At 41.3% G+C, this 19,411-nt stretch overlaps 1 protein-coding gene across 2 annotated transcripts in view; it reads left to right on the top strand.

Moving 5' to 3' along the window:
* Positions 1 to 2,882: 2,882 nt before the first annotated feature.
* Positions 2,883 to 19,411, top strand: part of SCML2 (Scm polycomb group protein like 2) — a 46,321-nt gene continuing 29,792 nt past the window's right edge. The window contains exons 1-3 of one of the 2 annotated variants that reach the window (XM_035115397.3): positions 2,883 to 3,241; positions 14,204 to 14,300; positions 16,573 to 16,641. In XM_035115397.3, coding sequence (XP_034971288.3) covers positions 14,279 to 14,300; positions 16,573 to 16,641 — 91 coding nt within the window. In that variant the 5' untranslated portion in view covers positions 2,883 to 3,241; positions 14,204 to 14,278. Of the gene's footprint in view, positions 3,242 to 3,552; positions 4,690 to 14,203; positions 14,301 to 16,572; positions 16,642 to 19,411 lie in introns of those variants that run through there. The other variant, XM_088667769.1, reaches the window with a different exon arrangement.

Below are 19,411 nucleotides of genomic sequence, written 5' to 3'. Positions count from 1 at the left end.
CCTCATAACAAATTTTTTGAAAAGCTATTTCAAAAATTCAGAGAAGGGCAGTTTTTGAAGGATGGCTGCATTTCAGTTTGTGTATTGCATAGCTGCCAAGTTATCCCTTTTTTAAAGGGATTTTCCCTTATGCTGAATAGGCTTCCTCGCGAGAAAAGGGAAAACTTGGCAGCTATGGTATTGTTTCAGACAGTGTGAATTAGGTAGGTTTGCCTTTAAATGGATTAGGTAGGTTTCCCTTTAAATGGGAACTGAATTGTATTTCTTGTCCTTCCTTACTGAGCCTGAGCCCACTGATATTTCACAGCATAGAGTGGGGAAAGATTTAATGTCCGTCCTCATCCTGCTCCCTACCTTCTGAAACATCCCAACCTGTAGTCTCAAGACAACATGACAAAGCTCATGTTCCAGACTGGCTGGAGCTCTAGAACCACGCTTTTCAGAGGCTGGGGAAACACTGCAACAAACTGTGGTAGGTTTCCACCTGTTTGTTTTAATACAAATGACCCCACACCTATTTTTTGGGAAACAGTTTGCAAATTAGAAAAGAAAAGAGGGGGAAACTCATGCAAAACAACTTGAGCATCTGAATAGTCCTCCAGAAAGATAAGGGAGACAACAGAAAGGTGGGAAAGCGGAGGTGGGGAGAATGAAAAAGAACATGACGTTCCGGAAAGTGGTCTTGATCAATCTTCTACGTAACAGTTTTATGGCAGCCTGAAAGATGGGATTGCAGCATGTATTCTCCTACCCTAATCTCACCTCCAAGATGTTATAAACTTTTAAGTGTCTTTGACCACTTTGAAGCTAATTGAGTCCTTAGGGCAGAGATTAATTTGAATCAGAGGGAAACTGTATTTATGGGGAGAACTGATTTCAAGATTGGAAACTGACATCAACAGATTCACCTATCCCTACATAGTAGAGAGGTAAATAATCTACTACAATAAAAATAAATGAATCAGGTGTTAACTTCCCCACTAGAGGTTCTGTCTAGCACGGGCATGGGGCTATTTGATAAGAGTCTCTCTCTTACTAATGCCACCCATTATTATTAACACCTGAAAAGTCAGTTTACTTGAAGTGCATTTAATTACATGAATAATTTCAGTCTCACCTTCCTGCCCCCTAATGGGCCCACCTATAATAGTTAAAATATCTAAAAACAATAACTATATTAATGTCCATTGGAACCACTAAAAAAGCCTCTTCCACAAGAACACAACAAGCCAAATTAAAGTTACTCTCTCAAAGGTGTTTAAATAAAATGGCCTGAACTTACTTCTGAAAGGCCAGTAGTCTTTACTCTCTCATTAACCCCTCCCCAAAGAATGTTTAATTCCATTTTTGGTATACAAATATCAGTACAGTATAAAACAGTACATTACACATAAAAACATGTATATAAAAATCCAAGTAGTGTTTACCTCATCAAGTTTTTACTTTAGGTCCTGTTAAGGAGCTTCTTCTTCATAAAAATATGTTAATGTATAAAGGCCCTTTCTTCCCAATTTTGAAAATACTGTAATAAATTTTGTACAATGAAAGTGTGGGTAGTATAGCTGTGGGGGTCTATGGGGAGATTGAATGTGCCTGTTTTTTATTCCAGTGTATCATTTTGATACCAATGTATCATGAAACTCTGACAGCCACTATTTATTGGGCAGCCACTACCTCTTGGTCTAACATACCTCACCAGGTTGATTTCAGGATAAAGTGAGACCGCATTATACAGAACTCCTTGGGGAAAAGGAAGGATACGAATGTGATAATCCCCCCCCCCAAATGTCATAGGAATACTGTCCCAATCCCTGTTCAAAGCACCTTCTTTGCAGCGACCATTTCATACACATCCTTAAGGCACAATTGATTTTAGGCGGAATTTACTTCAAAGTGCATATGCTTAATATCACAGCAGGGAAAAAGCTGAAGAAAGAGGAAAGAGCTTGATAAAGAATAGTGCAGATGAGGAAGAAGGAATTATTAGGAAGCAACTAGGGATAGTAGGAACTGAAAAAAAGAAGGTGGCTTGGCAGAGGATACTTCCACATGCATTCATGTGCAGTATTTTTTAGATTATATTTGATGATTACTAGAGACTCTGCATGTAACAATGGTCAGAGCAGTAGCTGTATTCAGTCTATTTTCTTGATTTTGCTAAAGATAAGTCTTGTACTTTTCCCCTGCATAATAATTTGCAGACTGGGAACCGCTATATCAGAATCATAGGGTTTTATCTTCTCTCTCCACTAATACTCATGGGCCATGGCAATTAAAAGTACCCTGTAATAATTCTACGTAGAGCTTAAATTTACCCAAGATAAGCACAGTGATAATTCACAACAGCTGTAATTGGTGGGGGACATTATCATGCTAGTTGTGCAGGAAACCACTCCTTCAATTCAAGCATAAAGCCACAAAATCAAACTTTGATAATAGAAAATGTATGCGTCCAGAGAAACATATGTGTTCCATTGAACAGAAACATTTTGCTTCCATTTTGTACACATGCTTTTATGTGGCACATAACAGAGCATACTGTTCTGACATCTGCATGGAGCCACTGGAAAAGATAGTGAAATTAAGATTAAAAGGGGGGGAATTGCTCCCAAACTTTTTGGGGGAACTGAACATAAAGGAATTGCACCCCTTTTACGGAACTATCCCCAGCTTCCAAGGCGATCTATTAGCAAGTTTTAAGTAACTGTTTTGTATATTGCTTTATTAAAAATATATATTTTCCCTTGCATTTTAATAAATGATATTTTCTTGCATTTTAATGAATGTGCTAACAGAAAACGTATTTTAAAACGTTGTTTTGAGGAAGGGTCGGCCCCGCCAGCTCCTAGCTCGCCTGGCTGCACTCTTCCTGCGCCCGCGCTAGTGTTTGCGCGCGCTCTGCGGAGCAGCAAGTGCACAGGAGCCGCCTGGCGTGGGCGTGGAGAGCTAGGGCACAGCCCCCCTCAGACTCCGAGCCGGGTCCGCAGCATGGTGGTAGCGGCGGAGGCGGTGGGTGAGCCGCCGCCCGCGCCCTCCGCCCCCTTGTCAGTGGGCTGCGAAGGGAGGACGCGAAGGCGGAGGGAAGCCCCCAGTGCCGCTGCCGGGCATGCGCGGCGCCCCAGGAACATGGCGGAGGCGGAGGCGGCGTGAATCCAAGCGACGGGGGCAGCAGCCGAGCAGCTGACAGACACGCGAGCCGCGTCGCCGGCGCGCCGAGGGGGCGCCGGGTCCCTTCCTTTCGGTGAGTGCGTGCCGGCCGGCGGCTCCCGAGCCCGAGGTTCTGCCTCGCGCCGGGGCTGCCGAGGAGCCTTGCGAGGGAGGAAAGGAGGCGAAGCCGGAGCCACCGCCGCCTCCTCCCCCTTTGCCGCCTCCTCTTCTCCTCGCTGCGGCGTCTCCCGGGTCCCGCACGCTGAAGCGCGGGCAGTGCAAGGGGAAGCGGCGGCTGTGGCGCAGCAGTTGCCGCCCGCCTTCCGGAGAACGCGCGTGTGCAGAAAGGGACGCGGTTGGCTGCCCGGTGGGTGCCGGCAGCTCGCTCGCCCAGAAGCCCGCTCTGTTCCGCAAGGCGGGTTTGGCTGAGGAGGGAAGCCGCTCTCCCATCCCGCTGGCTCCAGTCGTGCCCCCCCCCCCCATTGCACCGTTTGTGTTGCTGCGCCGTCCCTCTCCGTGCATTTGGGCGCTGAGCGCTCTCTCTCTCTCTCCTTCCCCCTGTTGTTATTTTAGTTTTTGCGCGCCTGCCGCGTTCGGAGAGCGCGAGAGTTTTTATCTCCGCCGAAGCGGGACCTCCCCCCCCCACCGCTCCCTCTTCCAAAACCTTTCACGTCCACCTTCCTTGCGATCAAAAGGCCGAGGGGAGGGGGAAATTGCATTCCTCTTGAGGGAGAGGCAGAGGAGGAGGAGGAGGTGGGAGATCTTGGAAGGGGAGCTAACCTTGTGTTTAGCCCGGGGCATGGCAGGTCTGTCTCTTTTTCCCTCCCGCTCCCTGGAAGGCCCCCTAGTTTTCGACGAGGAGCAGGGATGGGCGCTCCTGCTCTTGGGATGGTGTGGTTTCTCTCCTCCTTCCCGCTCTTTTTTGGTGGTTGACTTAAAAATAATAATAAGGAAGGGGGGGGGGAAGCAGCCTGGCCGCCGGAGTTGAGCCTCCGCAGCTGGCGCGTTTGAATCCAACGCGCGTAGAAAGCAAGAAACGACGCGCACAGGCGTTTCAACTTAGAGCAGAAGTAGGGCAGAACTCAGAAGGAATGATTGGCGCTTGCGGGGCTGGGGAAATAGGGGAGGCGGCGGAGGATACCTTTCCTGGGTCCGCCCAGAGATCAAGCTAGATCTCCTTTTTGGCCGCCCTCCCCCCTCCCCGGTCGCCGTGCATTTTGGGCCGGAGTGTTCCGTGTGTGGTTTGGTATCCTTTGCTGTATATTTGACAGGAGCGTGAGAGGACACACCTCCTTGGGCTGCAGCTTCCCGCAGGCGGAATGCTCCCCTCCCTTGTTCCTTCCTGAGTAGGAGGAATAGGAGTGGCGCCTAAAATCCACTTGCTTTAGAACCGGCTGCAGGCAGCTCTCGATTGAAGGCAGGCTTTCAGCCGGACAGATGAGGAGGAGTCCGTGTGCTTTGGGTCCCCCCCCCACATCATCGAATCTTCCCCTGCTTAAGACGTTGCACTTGCTCCTGCCCTTTTCGACGGAGTTTTCTCGTGTAAGTCAGTAGGGCTTGGCCTAAAGTGCCTTGAGGACGGGTGGAGAGCAGTTCTGCACAGCAGCTGTAATACTGCAAATTGTGTCTAGGAATACTTTTCAGGGCAGGAACAAACTGTGTGTTATTAAAAAAGTGGTACCTCCTGTCATAAACACACTAGCTTGGAAAGTAAATCCTATAATCATATTTTCATCCGATAGGATCCCAGGGTGATTTTCCAAGATCATATGCTTCTGATGACAAGAATTGAGATGGATCCTATGCATGTTTACTGTGAGATTAGTGAGTCTTAGTTGAAGTAAGGTATGTTTAGGACTGCTACCTATTAGGGAATAAGCCCTAGTGAACACACAGATACTTGTCTCTAAGCAAATATGCACATAATTGCTCTGTAAGTGTGCTTGGTATTTTATTCATAATCTAAATGATCCATTTCAACAACATGATAAAGATCAAAAACAAAAAAAATAAAAGCTCAGAAAGACAAACTGCTTATGATGATAAAATAAAAAAATTCCTTCAGTAGCACCTTAAAGACCAACTAAGTTTTTATTTTGGTATGAGCTTTCGTGTGCATGCACACTAAGCTCATACCAAAATAAAAACTTAGTTGGTCTTTAAGGTGCTACTGAAGGAATTTTTTTTATTTTACTTCGATCCAGACCAACACGGCTACCTACCTGTAACCTGCTTATGATGATGCCATGGTGAATATTGTTTTCATTGGAGATAATCAGATGTTGGAAGAATCTTAAGGAAATCCATGGGACTATTGGTTTGTAACAATGTTAAGTGTTTTTGACAGCAGCTCCACTATGACAGTGTTTAATCAGTTAATCCTAACTAACTGCTTCCCTATGAAATGCTGAACACAGATTTAGGAGAACACTTAAAGTGTATTGATAATCCAAGTGTGAAAGAACACACTGCTGTGATTACGGTATGTACTGTAAAACCCATTATCTTGTACATAAGAACACAATCTAAAGAAATGTATGTGCTTAAGTACCATTCATTGTAGGTGGATTAAGGGTACTTGAAGCTTGTGCCCAAGTATGTTAAAATAAGCACTACAGGACTTCCATAAGTTTAGGATGGCGGTGCTAAGAGTGGATCGTGTTATGCAGAGTGATGTCTATAACCTTCAGGTTTTGTTTATGCTTTAGAATTTTTTAAAAAAGTCTAAAGTTAACTTTCAACTTTGATGCTGTGAAAAGAATATTTTATGAATTAGCCACTGCCCCATGGCTTAGCAAATTGCAGTACAGATTGTAGCATGGTAGTAATTAAGTGGAACCTTACTTTATATAGCTACATTTCATGCTTGGTTAAACTTCGGTAATAAAAAGAACTTTCATGTGTTGCTTTTCTAAATAGTTACATATTGTAGCCTAAAATATGTTAATTTCTTTCTTCCTGACATTATATTTTCTTAAACATTGAATTTGTTACCTATCAAATAATTCTTTAGTGATTCTTTAATTTTCATTATGAACAGCAAAATAAATGCTTATATGAATAATATATTTAAATGCTATGTAGTAATTTGGAGTAAAACACACAATGCTATAACATATTTGTTAAAATGAAAAATATGTATTTTGTAGAGCTTAGTATTTGTACTAACATTTAAGGACTAGAGTTAAAACACTATTTTAAAAAGTTAGGGTGGCAGTTAGCAACGATTACTTTAGCTCTTTTAACTAGATATTTTGCATTAAAAAAATACCGTAATCCTCAATTTGAAGTGCTTTAGATTGGACAGCCTGCAGGTTGAAATAAAGGTTGAAATAAGCGTCATGGAACTTATAGCTTGAATGATCACACTAGATTAAGATATGTTCCTTTACATGATTATAACATATTATTAATCTGCTACTGTGTTATAATTTGTAGGTCATTTTAATGAATTGCAATCAACAATTGTTATCTGGCAAGTAGTGTATTGTGAAGGCAACAATTAGTATTAAGGAGAAGTGGTATTTAAAAGTCACTGTAAACTTACATAGAAATAACTAACTACAAATGTTGCACAGTGGCCAGCAAGTTGTCTTATTCCCCCTAGCCATGGTTGCTCTGATATAAAGCTGGGCAAACACTTGATGCACAAATGGTGCTCTGAGGTCAGCCAGTGTGATTCAGAGACAGTTGTTTGCACATAATGAACTACAGCAATCGGGTTACCCTTGTGAGCAAGATTTCCTGGAGCGAGGGTGTAGGTGGAAGTAGACGCTGTTTTTCCTTCATTCAGGATGTGATTGAACTCCACTTACCTGGGGTTAAGCTCCAGTGAGTTTGAGGGACTTCTGTGTAGATATGTATAGGACCGCACTGTTAATGTCTACTATGCAAGTGTGTGAGACACTTTAACCAAACTTTCTTATATATGCATGGTTTGTTTGCACGGAAATTATACCAGGCATTAAGGTTTCCGATTATTTCATACGGGGGTCGTTTACATAGTTATGGAACGTGATGTTACTGTTCATCAAGGACTGATTCATACGTTATAATTGGATAATAATTTCTCTCTCCATCCCCTTCTGTAAATAGTCTACCCATGTAAACAGTATAAACGTAAACTGGAAATTGACTATTGCAGCAGTAACCCCAGTGAGAAGGAAAGTTTATTTCAGTACGGTTGTATCCAAGGTTAACCATTCTCAGAGCAGGCACATGAAGGGATGATTAATTTAGGTCTGTTAATTTCAGTGGCTCTACTCTAACTATAGTTATAACCCGTATATTTTATATATTCATGGCCAAGTTGGAAATTTCCCAAAATTAGGAGGGGGAAGAACTCATTGGAAGTAAGATGGAATAGTCCTGTAATAATACATAAAATAACAAGTTATGGGGTCCGGATAATGAAAGTCTCCAAGAGTTTTTAAGCCTGTGTTCAACTGGACTGAAGGTAGCAAGTTTACAATAAAATACAAGGTTGCTTTTAATACTAAACAGCTTTGCCCTGTATATTTTGATTCAAGTGGGCAGGGCAGGTTTCAGTCTTTATTTTATGAATTGCATTTAAAATAGCTGCCCCATAACATGAGTTCTCTAGGTGGTTCATGGAGTACAGTAGGGCTTCTCAGTAGGAATGAGTTACTCTAGACAACAAGTTACTTTCTCCCTTTGCATGCATTTGCAAGAAATAAAGAGGCTGCATCTGCTCTGCTTTCCATCATACACTTAAATACTGTAGTTTTCTGACTGAGGCTGGAAAATCAAAGCCCTAGGCATCACATACGGATGAATAATCCCCAGAGGTTTTCCTGTGCAAGCCTTATTGAAAGAAATTGGAATCTGCACTCATTTTGATGGGACTTGTGGAAATGAGGTTTTTGTTGTGTGTTTTTTTGGAAGGTTGTGCACTAGGACATTTCTGGCTCTGGTTCCTCGAGCTCAGAAATTTCTTTGAGAAATACATTCCACTTTTTCTCTTTGATGTCATGAGCAAATAAACCATTGAAGTTTGAAGTCTTCACTAAATTATGGGGTTTTTTCAATAAAAAAAACTTCTGATGTGTTTTTAACCAAATAAAGATGCACGAATCTTTTCCCCTTGCCATACAAGTCAACCTTTCTTTTTATTTTTCCTTGATCAGTGTACCTAGATTAAATTGCATATTGAGTTGCTGAGTGCAACAAATATTTCAGCATAGCATTGTGTAGTAAAGCATTATAGCTGCAAAAGAACAGGTGCTAAAGTGTACCTTCTAATTTTAAAAAGTGGTTATGTTTCAGAAATAAAAATTTGCTTTCATATATTGGCAGTAAAATTGTGCCAGTATTTATGCTTACAAAATGGTTTCAGTTACAGGTAGGTAGCCGTGTTGGTCTGAGTCGAAGCAAAATAAAAAAATTCCTTCAGTAGCACCTTAAAGACCAACTAAGTTTATATTTTGGTATGAGCTTTCGTGTGCATGCACACTTCTGAAGAAGTGTATCTGAAGAAGTGTGCATGCACACGAAAGCTCATACCAAAATATAAACTTAGTTGGTCTTTAAGGTGCTACTGAAGGAATTTTTTAAAATGGTTTCAGATTCTGTTAATTGTGCTTTTAGCTAAACCATGGGTGTGACCTTTTGAGAGAGAGTTGGGCTGTTTAGGGAAGAAAGGCAGGATATAAATTGAAAAAATAATAGCCATCCTGAGTGAAGCTCTTATGAATGTGGTCTCCTGTGACATAATGCTTTGAAACATGGAACATTCAACAAGAGAATCTCAAAATCCTGTACAAATCACTTGCCATGTGATCCAACTAAATACATATAATTTCCATTTATCTCAATGGGAGATTTCAACTCTTCCACTGAAATCAGTGGGAATAAAATGCTTAAATGTTGGTATCTTAGATATTTATAACTTCTGAGACTGTTTAGCTGTTAAGCATAAGATTAAAATCCCATTATGTAATAAATCTTTGAATGATAACAGATTCTTTATAATGACAACATGCAGTAATTTTTTTATAAAGGCTACACCAATACTTGAAATATTATATTCCGTTCTTGCATAGGATAGCCAGTGGATTTACATTCAGGTTACTGCACTATGTACAGCAGTTCTGCAATACCAGTGACTTACAGACAGGAATCAGTGCCTTTTCATGTTTGTTACAAAATAAACTAAATCAAAATTTGCAGAAATACGTTTGAATTGTTTTGCATGCAGAAACAGTGTTGATGAAGTATGGTGTGTAAGGTTGGATTCAACTTGAGATTATTTCCAAATTCATTTTCCAACAAGTTTACTCCATACTCGTTCAATAAACATCTACATTTTGTTTCTTAAAAAAGTTTCTTTTTTAACATGGTTACTTTTGTTGTTTGCCTCAGTAATTGGTTCCCCCATTCTTCCAAAATGATTTGGATAGTTTGTATAGGAAGTTCAGCCTCTTTTTAAAAACATTATTTTGAGGTTTTCTGTTTTGTAGAGTGGTCCTATGTTAGGTATTTGATCTTTATAACCCATACCAAAGCAAAATATCAAATTGGTGGCAGTCCTATACATGGTTAAGAAGGAGAATTTTGTTTAGTTGGTTGTGCCTTATGGCTCTTCAACATAGCCTTATTTATTTTAAAAGTTCTCTTCCACTTTTTGTCAATGACACAAAGTAGTACTTATTAAAAGTAATAAAGCATCTTTTATGGGTAGTAGTGGTGGTGGTGGTTATTATTAAATTAATATATAAACAATAATCTGTATGAACCTACAATTAAAAGAGTAAATAAAGCCTATGCATATAATGGGAGGCCTTGCATCTTCTAAAAACAATGAAATAAGACAGCCCCCCCCAAAAAAACTCAGCCCTCCAGATGTTTTGGGACTACAATTACCATTATCCCTGACCACTGGTCCTGTTAGCTAGGGATGATGGGAGTTGTAGTCCCAAAACATCTGGAGGGCCAAGTTTGGGGATGCCTGAAATAAGGTCTTTGGGGTGTGTCTTCAGGAAAGGCACCAACAGTCATAGGGCACCAACAGAACATTTCTCCGTATCACATTCTTGCAAATCTGACTTCCTCATTAAATGACACGTAGACATTCTGCTGGCGTCTTAAGGAACACAAAGGTGCTGAATATGTGGAGCCTGCACTGTTTAGGAGTTACTTAGTTTGAGACCTATATTTCTCTCTCTCTCTTTCTCCCACACACATACACTCCACCCTGCTTCCAAGGAGCTCAAGGCAGCGCACCAGGAGCTGTCTCTTTCATTACTGCAGCCTTGTTCCGTACAGCCTAACGTTCCTTGCAGCCGTTCAGTGAACTTGATTCCACAGCCGGAATTCAAACAGCCATTCTCTGGTGCAGGTTTTGCATAGGTACTTTCCATTTTGCCACACTACATGGATGGTCATTTAGACCAGTGGTGGGGAACCTGTTGAGCTCTAGCTCCTTTTGGCTGCAGTCATTATGCCAACCGTCAGGGGTGATGGGAGTTGTAGTCCATCAACATCTGGAAGGCCACAAGTTCCTCACCCTAGATTTATTTGTGTGAGTAGAGTTGGCTGTCCTATATAACTAAGAAGTACAGTGGTACCTCGACTTCCGAATGCCTCGACTTCCGAAGGTTTCAACTTACGAAGAGCGCCGCAGAACGGAAGAGCGCCTTCGTAAGTCGAGGTACCACTGTATTTTTTTCATTAGCGCCCAGGGCTCTGAACCCAAGTTATAAACAGAAAATTCAAAGGAGCTTACAGTGTCAATGGATGATCATTGAGCTGTTGGTACTGCTTTTGAGCATATATTTAATCCTATGCAGAATTGTCATTGCTAATATGTGCAAAATATTTCTTCTTTAGTTGTATTAATTGGCATTCTGAAATTTTAGCTCGAGGGGCTGATATCTCATGAATGGTTGCGTTGCGCTTGTACTTCAGTTCAGCCACACTTGTATGACTCCAGCTCCTCCATCACTCCAGAGCATATGCAATGCTGGCTGCAGCTGATGGGATTTGGAGTCCACTTCTTTAAAGTGCCTCTCAAGTGGATTATTTGCTTATACCCACAGTGCATGATTAATCACTTTCACTTACCAATGGGAGAGAGAACCCATTTTTGATAGATTAAATGTCACTGTTGGTGAACTAAGTGAAAGATTGATCGTGTACATTTCAAGGAAAACAAGATAAAGCTTGGATATGTTCATCAGTCACATTATTAATCTTGCACTGAATAAGCATTAGTTCTTGCAAATTGTTAAAAGTCAATGGCTTGTGATGGTAAATGTGTGAGTATGCTGGTGCAAGAGGCTGGAGTTTTAAAGCCAATTTATTTAAGGTGCCAACTTGCTACTTCATTGGTGAAAAAAGTGCAGGCGTTTATATATTTCCATGTGCCTGTCTGTCTGTCTGTCTGTCTTACCAGAATGGAACAAGGCAGAGATGACTCCGAGAGGCACAACTTCAGGTTCATTACAACTGTGTAACTGCAAACCTGAAGGACTTTGGATAAATTAATAGTAGTCTGAAAAACAAGTCTCAAACTTCCTTCTTACTGCAACAACATTTTCTAAAGTCTATTTTGAAATATACTGTAATTGGGAAGGGAGTTAGAACTTAGATTCAAAACAACACTTCATACAGTTGGAATGACATCTTTTGAAATTAATTCCTTAGCTTAAGCCATACTTTGAAACTGATAGTATTTCACCATTTATTCTCACTTCTGGGTCAAGTGGCTCCTATATTGTAAACTTGCACTGAGTCAGAAAGGCAAGAAGGCGAGGGTAGCAGTACCATGAATAGTAGTTTTAAGTGTGCAGTGGATGTTGTATTAAAATGTAACTGTGAACTAATAGTAATGATGAAGGGACTGTATTTCTGCACTGAATCCAGTGGGCAGTTTCACACATTCCTCACCCTACCCCCCCAATGTAGAGATTAATCTTCATGTATACACTGGTCATATATGGACAGTTCAGATACCTTTTGGCCGTGCTATACATACATTAGGAACCCAGTGTATGTATCCATAAATGAAAACTTGAATTCTCAAACCTGCAGCGGAATTTCATAAGCCACATAACAGTATCTTTGGGCCAGGGAGGGATGCATATCAACAACCCCACTTAAGGATTGCAGTTGCTGTGTTAGCAGGGAGTCGTCTCTCCAAAACTGCACAGATTTCTGAAACTCTGGAATTCTTTTTATGTTTCTAACAGGGACTCCAGTGGCTAAGAGGGATGATTATCACTGCTGGGTTGGAATCTTTATTATGGGAGCAAGTGCAATCTGGTGGCAACAAAAAAAGATTAAAAAACCCCACAAACTGTTTAAAGTAGCCTGGACATAAAGTGAGGCCACTGGGACTAAGCATCACCTTTCATAGTTTATTGCTGGCAGAGAAGAGTAGCTTTGGAATGTGTTTGACTTCAGCAGCTATTTGTGATGTTCCATTTAAGCAGATTTTCATTTCTTCTGCTTATTGGATTCGATAGACGCATGAAATGTGTTATGTGTTTCTTTATGTTTTACAGTGCTCTTTGTAGTACCCTGTAGCACATGAAGTAATTTATAGGCTCAAATTACCGTATATGTGCAAGCATTTTTCAGTTTTTGTAAGGTGTGTAAAATAGCACACAGAATGGGTTCAGACAGAATAATCCGAGGGAATTACATTGTTTGTGTAATGAGGCAATTGCCAGCTTAGTATTTTGTTTGATTTATTGCAGTTTTTGTAGACAGCTTTTCAACTTTAATGGTTCTCAGTTAGAGTGTTATATAAATTTGAAGGTGATAATTTTCCTAAAATCCATAACTATAAGTTAGCACCATCATGAAAAGCAAGTAATTTCGCAAATGCTGGCATAGTGTTATGAAATATAATAAATTTAAGTAATGCTATAATATCCATCTCTATGTTTTCAACTTCTCTGGTTAGTAGATGGATATTTCATGAAAATGAATGTGTTCAGGATTCAGTTTTTAAATTAATTATGGTGTAAACTTAAATTATACATATAATGAGATATAGGAAGGCATGTGCCAATTTATTCATACATACGTTTTTGTAATATCATTTATAAATACAATTTTTAAATGGTTGTTTTAATAAATACAACTTTAAAATGCTTCTAATAATTCACAAACAGTATAGATTACTATTAATTTGGTATACGTCAATATCTGAAATACTGAATTCTGGCCAGATGAAGCAAGGATTCAATATGGAATGAATGGCTGCAATTGGAAATAAAAATATGTTTCCTTTCCTGCTGTTTGGATCTTTGTCTTACACCTTACATCAAAACCAAATGCAGGATAGTAATCTGATAAGTGCTGTTGTTTTTTTATCCCCTAATGTTTATCATTTCCCTGTTCAGAGTTTGGTGTATATATATAAAAGGCATGAGCCATTAATCAAGGTTGCACATCTCAGGAAGGCAGGTGCAATAAATGACAACATAATTTAAGTTGAGGCACAGATGAGGGAACTAGTAGACTTAACGACTAGTTAAATTTGTGCCTTGTATATTTGTGGAGCGAGTGAAAACATCAACTTTATAGTTTCATTACTGCCAGACACGCTGCTGAAAGTGATCTGATAATGCCAGTGGCAATATTTATGAATGTGATTTGTAAAGTGTGTGCACTTAGATTTCTGTTTACTATTATGTGCTGCCACAATTAAAATTTTAATACTACGTAATACAATCTCCTGTTTTAATGAATTCAGTTTTCCTAGTTAGCTATAGGATGTCTGCAATGCATGGGAAATGGTATCATCAAGTGGTATTTTGCTTGACAAACAGGAATTAGAAACAGTAGCATGACCTTTAATAAAATGGTTTAAACAGAATCTAAACTTAAGCTTCAAGCTTCACGAACTATAGCGCAGAAAATTCTATAGCATTTGTTTCCAAGTGACTTAGGGCTAAGGTGTAACATTTATCTCCCATCTTCCTTCTTGGCTGGGTTAAAAAGGCATTGCCCCTTTATATACCGCTTCCACTGTATAAAAGTTTTTTATTTTGCATTTGGCCTCACCTGCTGTGTTACTGCTTCACAGGAAGCGGTTGTGTTGAAAAAAGAAGAGTGGATGGCTGTGTTCTTATTGTGAAAAAGGAGGACCAAACATTTTACCATGGGGAAAACAGCAGCTAAAGGTAAAGTTCTTGAAACAAAGCAACAACGTAAATGAGGGGCTGCAGTTTTTTTGGGGAAAGTATGGTTAGGGGAGCCCAAAAAGACCCAATAAATGGGAGGTGGACTAGGAAAGACCTCACAGCTTGGAAATATAACTACCCACAATCAACTCACTAATCTCATGGTAGAGTGGAATAGATTTCTGCAGGGTATTTTATGGTTATTATTCTCTGCCCTGGTCCTTTTCCATTTTGATTTTGTTGTCCCATAAGTATATGGGTATATGATTGCAGCCTTATGATTTAATGTACATATTTCTCTCAAATTTAGTATGTTCACTGTTGCTGTATTGCTGTGATGGAGTTTTCTAACCTTTTATATTGGGGATAGATTAAAATGTCAGAGGCATATTAAGTGGTTACCCTTCCAGATAGTTGAGCATGTATGCTTGGTCCCATTGTTGCACTGCTACAGGTCAAATCACTTCCAATACTTGGGGAGAGAGTTTACAGAGCTCCACAGGGAACACACCACAGTTGTAGTTAATTACATAGCACACTGAAAATGCTTACGCCCTTCCAAATTACGGAGAATTCCTGATTTGGCTAGAATGCAGCATCTACCATGCTGGGCCAGGTTAGATATTTATTGCTCCTCAACTTTGATCTGTGACCAGCCCAATACAACAAGCAAAACAAGATTGCCATCTTTCTTCACATAGGAGCCAACTCCTAGGGGCCGAGGTCCCTTCAGCTCCCCCAATAAAATATTTGAGGGGCTGGGGGAGCCCAAAGTTGATCGGCATTGCAATTCAAATTGGTGTGCCCTGTCGTGATGGATTTTGTGGGGCATGGCATACCTGGGGACCCCCCCCCCATATTTTATTCAAGTTGGCACCCCTGTTCCTTGACCTTCAGTATCTGGCAGCCATTGTTAAACTTTTCCTTGAAGCGTCTACATCAGGCATCCCCAAACTCAGCCCTCCAGTTGTTTTGGGACTACAACTCCCATAATCCCTTACCACTGCTCCTGTTAGCTAGGGATGATGGGAGTTGTAGTCCCAAAAGAGCTGGAGGGCCAAGTTGGGGGGTGCCCCGGTCTACATGGTCTTACAGTTATGCTAGTAGTTGTCAGAGCAACCCATGGCAAGACATTCTACAGATAACTGTTTGAAACGGGCTACTTTGTCTTGTAAGGGAATAAAAAAATTCCTTCAGTAGCACCTTAAAGACTAACTAAGTTTTTATTTTGGTATGAGCTTTCGTGTGCATGCACACTTCGTCAGATACACTGAAACAGAATCCGCCAGACCCTTATGTATATTCAGGGAGTGGGTGGGTGGTTATGGGTGATGGGCTTAGTGCCTCAGCCCTTGCTTTTCCCCCCGCAGGACCAATTGCAGTCATCAGCAGTCGTTAACAGCCATCTACAGGTTTACCACTCCCATCAGCCCATCACCCATCCATGGGTAGCCTGGATTGGCCCAAGGGCCACGTTTTGGGTCAGCCACCCATTTGCAACACATTGCAATGCAAACACACCCTCGGCAAGGAAGGACTAGACAAGTATACATTAAACATGTATTGCCCTGGGGGGTGGGGGCAGGCTCAGCAGACATCCTGCATCAGACTCACACATTCAGCAGAGTTTTTGCTCTCTAAGGAAGCACTGATGTAGAAGGGCCTCTTACCCCAGCCCTGTTCTGGGGAGCAGAGGAGGAAACCAGCCTCTTTTGCAAAGAGGCCCCTTTCCCTCTTGTGTGGCAGAATTGTTGGGATTCTTAGAAGAATAGTGCACTACCAGAGGGAGAAGGGGACCTTTTGCAAAGGTTGAAAAGACATTCGCAGACTAAGCATGATGACCAAGGGGAGAAATTGAAACCTCACCAGTGCAACAATGAGGACCGACAGTACCACCTGCTGCTTGGCAAATACATACATACATACATACATACATAACATATTTTGTGTGTGTGTGTGTGTGTGTCTGTGTGTCCTATTTATTTATTTACTCATTCATTCAAAGTACTTATATTCTTTTTAGGGCACAGCTAATTAAAAAGATAATTAGCTTCAAATAATTTTAGGGCAGAGCTAATTAATTAAAAAGATAATTAGCTTCAAATAATTTAGCTTTGTATGCATAGCAGTGGTTATCAGCTGGAACTATATCCATGCACAATGGAGGGATGGATGCATGGGTCCCTCAGCCCCGGGGCACTTTATTCTGCAAAATTATGTAAAATATATATATATACTGTGTTTTACGTCCTTTCTTTTTCTTTTTCTTTAGATTCTAAGACTATTAGAAGAGAAAAACATGGGAAGAGTTGTCTGTCAAGCAACCAATTGTTAAACAATGGTATGTATTGTAAATGTAAATATTATGAATTACTTTTAAAATAACAAATAAATAAAGGGGGTTTAACCTCTGCTCATTCACATATCTCTCCCATCACCTCCTGCACCACCCGATTAGCCTCTCCACTTGTGCAAGGTGCCTCCTTCCTGATTTTTGGACAGTTACAACTACCTCCTGCAATGTAGCCCATGCTGTTCAGGAGGTCTCCCAATCAACCAGGGATCTTTTAAGAGGGCTGCTGCGTGTGGGGGAAGAAGAAGATCAGAAAGATCCTTGCTCCAGTGGCCTTGCCATAACATTTAGGGATTTAAAATGGGTAGGACACTTCTTTTTCCAGGACAAGTTCTTAGAGACTCCGCTCCAGGGCCTGGCACCAGAGTGGGGCCAACCTGTCATGCACACTTAACCCAGACACACAACCTTAATACAAAAACACAAATGAGCATACTTAACTCTGCCCGCCCGGGTATGCTTTTCTTTTTCTTTTTTAATGAAATAGAGGTATATAATTTTTTTAAAATAAACAAGTAAGTTGCTCCCTATTCTCCTAGTTGAGCCCTTTGCCTGGGTTTGCTGGTATCTTTGCTCTTGGGTTCAAGAAAGATTTTAGGCTAGGTAATGTTTCTAAAATAAACCAAAGGGAGAAATTGAAATTTGGTTGATATATAGGTAGACTGAGGGAGTTAAAACAAAAAGCAGGTTTTTTGGTTTGTAAATGAAGGAAGTAAAGAAGGACTTTTAAAAGTGAATAGCTCTGCTCAAGACACTGATTGTGCAAGAGTTTTAATATCTTAAGGAAATAATGGGCTGGATACATGAGTGAAACACAGGATGTGTGCCACATAATGAATGGTGGAAATCCAGTGCAAGCTAATGTCAGAACATGAGATGCAGGTTCCGCTAGTAGCCAGGACCTCTGAGTTTTATTAGCAATTATAAAGCAGCCTACAGGTTGTTTTAGTCTACATGCATCAAGGCAGTGTTCAAAACCCCCATTGTTCTAGGCGCATTTTGCGACGGGGAATTTCATTAGCGCGACTAGTTTCTGAGCTCTGGGTGCAGTACTGCACCTAAGATTTTAGATTAAAACCTCCGGGTGGAAGGAAAGGAGGACCTTTCTCTGCCTCCCCACTTCCAGCCACTCTCTGAAGACTAGAGAAGAGACCCTCTTAAGAATATTGGGGGGGGGGTAGACCATGTGGAAAATGAACATAATATTTTAGCTGCAGTTCATTCATTTTCAGCTCTGTATTCTTGTTATAAAAAAGCATGCCTAGACATTCCGTTGTTGCACCCATAACCTAGGTTTAAGGTGCCATTTAGCTCCTAGCTTTCATATCTCAGTTTCTAACACTACATCAAAGTACAGCTGACATCAGCTGATGGGAATTGTTGAAAACATCTGGAGGGCACCAGGTTGTAGATTATCCTAACAAAGCCACTAGGTGGCACCAGAGTATCATTTTTTTCAGTGGCTTAATTTTTGTATTTGGAGTGGAAACTATGAAGGCATGGAGAACGTGCACAGATTAGCAGTGTAAGGTGGGATCTGGACGTGTAGTCCCAATATATGTCTGTTGACTGGCCAGAGTATGAGAGACCTTGTTTTTTTCTCTTGGCTTGTGAGCACTGAGATGTCATGTCAACCATCTCCTTCAGTCTGGAGGAGGATAGCTAGAGGTGTGCAGAAAGAAGGGATGAAGTAGTAGAGATGGTTGTGTGGGAAGCACATGAGTGGATGGGTGTACAGGGGGGAAAGACAAGGGGGTGGTCCCCCCCTTTTGGTACTATTCCTTCAACTATGTGTGTATCTGGGGATGACATGTTCCCTCTGTCCTTTCGCCTCATGTGTAAAAGGTAAAGGGACCCCTGACCATTAGGTCCAGTCGTGACCGACTCTGGGGTTGCCGCACTCATCTTGCGTTATTGGCCAAGGGAGCCAGAGTACAGCTTCCAGGTTATGTGGCCAGCATGACAAAGCCGCTTCTGGCGAACCAGAGCAGTACACGGAAACGCTGTTTACCTTCCCGCCGGAGTGGTACCTATTTATCTACTTGCACTTTGATGTGCTTTCAAACTGCTAGGTTGGCAGGAGCTGGGACTGAGCAACGGGAGCTCATCCCGTCACGGGGATTTGAACCGCTAACCTTCTGATCGGCAAGCCCTAGGCTCTGTGGTTTAACCCACAGCGCCACCCGCGTCCCTTCCCCTCATGTGTACATGTGTATGTATATTTTCATGCATATCCGTGCCTTGTATGGTATGCAATGTTGTGTGCATTTTGTGTTTAGCTGGTGGTGGGTGGAGGCGGTTCATTTCCATCTCTGCCTTCTCTCCACTCCTGCAAACTATTGCACACCCACCTGCAAAAACAAACAAACTTGCATCTGGATTTTTGAGTGGAGCAGGTATTGATTCTCAAGCATTTGCCCAAATTATGCAGCTGTACACTATAATGAGAATCAGCATTTACTTTTTCATTTTTTTTAGAAAAGAAACTTTTAAAAAGGATTATTTACTTAGCTCAGCCCTTGCCATTGTTAAACCAAGAACCACTTTGTAGTTTATCCTTATTCAGCAGGGTTCTGAAGGAATTGGAGAGATAACAAAGGGAATCCAGACCCTGCAAATTTAACACACTGCAAGGTTGAGCTATTCTAAGCTGTAGTGTAGACACAGCTTAAGTGTGAATGTATTTCTGTTGGTTTTTTCCAGCAGTGACTGGCCTCCCTGTGCACAAAGAAATGTTCCTCTTTTTTTATGTTATTGC

The sequence above is a fragment of the Zootoca vivipara genome, chromosome 4 (assembly GCF_965207765.1).
Source record: "Zootoca vivipara chromosome 4, rZooViv2.hap1.1, whole genome shotgun sequence".
Lineage (NCBI taxonomy): Eukaryota > Metazoa > Chordata > Lepidosauria > Squamata > Lacertidae > Zootoca > Zootoca vivipara.
This window is presented reverse-complemented; position numbering and strand designations above follow the sequence as displayed.